The sequence below is a fragment of the Sinocyclocheilus anshuiensis genome, unplaced genomic scaffold (genome assembly GCF_001515605.1).
Source record: "Sinocyclocheilus anshuiensis isolate Anshui unplaced genomic scaffold, SAMN03320099.WGS_v1.1 scaffold1814, whole genome shotgun sequence".
In the NCBI taxonomy this organism is placed as follows: Eukaryota; Metazoa; Chordata; class Actinopteri; order Cypriniformes; family Cyprinidae; genus Sinocyclocheilus; species Sinocyclocheilus anshuiensis.
This window is the reverse complement of record NW_015546028.1, coordinates 279,752-280,350: the sequence shown is the minus strand read 5'-3', so window position 1 is coordinate 280,350 and position 599 is coordinate 279,752. Positions and strand designations below refer to the sequence as shown.

At 42.4% G+C, this 599-nt stretch overlaps 1 protein-coding gene across 1 annotated transcript in view; it reads right to left on the bottom strand.

The window, feature by feature from the left end:
* Positions 1 to 599, bottom strand: part of ppp4r1 (protein phosphatase 4, regulatory subunit 1) — a 23,329-nt gene that overhangs the window by 14,800 nt on the left and 7,930 nt on the right. Inside the window, 2 exon segments of the mRNA XM_016499790.1 lie at positions 176 to 196; positions 300 to 407. Coding sequence (XP_016355276.1) covers positions 176 to 196; positions 300 to 407 — 129 coding nt within the window.

The following is a 599-nucleotide window of genomic DNA, read 5'->3' as shown; positions in this document are numbered from 1 at the left end:
GAAACGTTGTGTAAAAATGCTGTAAAATGAGGATGCTGTCAAAAATAGATTTTCTTTATCAATTAACTTCTATTCACTGAATTAAATCAACACATGGTGTGAGCATCCTTTGCGTTTAACTCTTTCCCCGCCAGCATTTTTGAAAAAAGTTTAAATGTAAACTGATATCTCCTACCGACAAGTTCGCCGCACAAACCTGTCGGACACAAACACACGTCTGATGAGCGACGAGGATCGAACACGAGCACGAGCCAATCAGCTTCAGCCGTCATCCTCCTGAGCCAATCAGATTGACGCACCTTGCGCACGTGGAACATCCTGCAGTCGCAGCACATCTCGCAGAAGCGCGGCAGAAAGAGTCGCTCGGTGACGTCCTTCCCCACCATCGGAGCCATTTTACAAATAATCTGAGATTAAAAAGATCAGAAACAAACACTCACGTCTGCTGCTTTATAACTACAGAATCCTCTCAAGACCCCATGAGAGTGATTTTCTCTCTAGCATTATTTTATAAAAACAGTCAGAACTTAAAGGGGTGGTTCATTGCGATTTCACTTTTTTAACGTTAGTTAGTGTGTAATGTTGCTGTTTGAGCATAA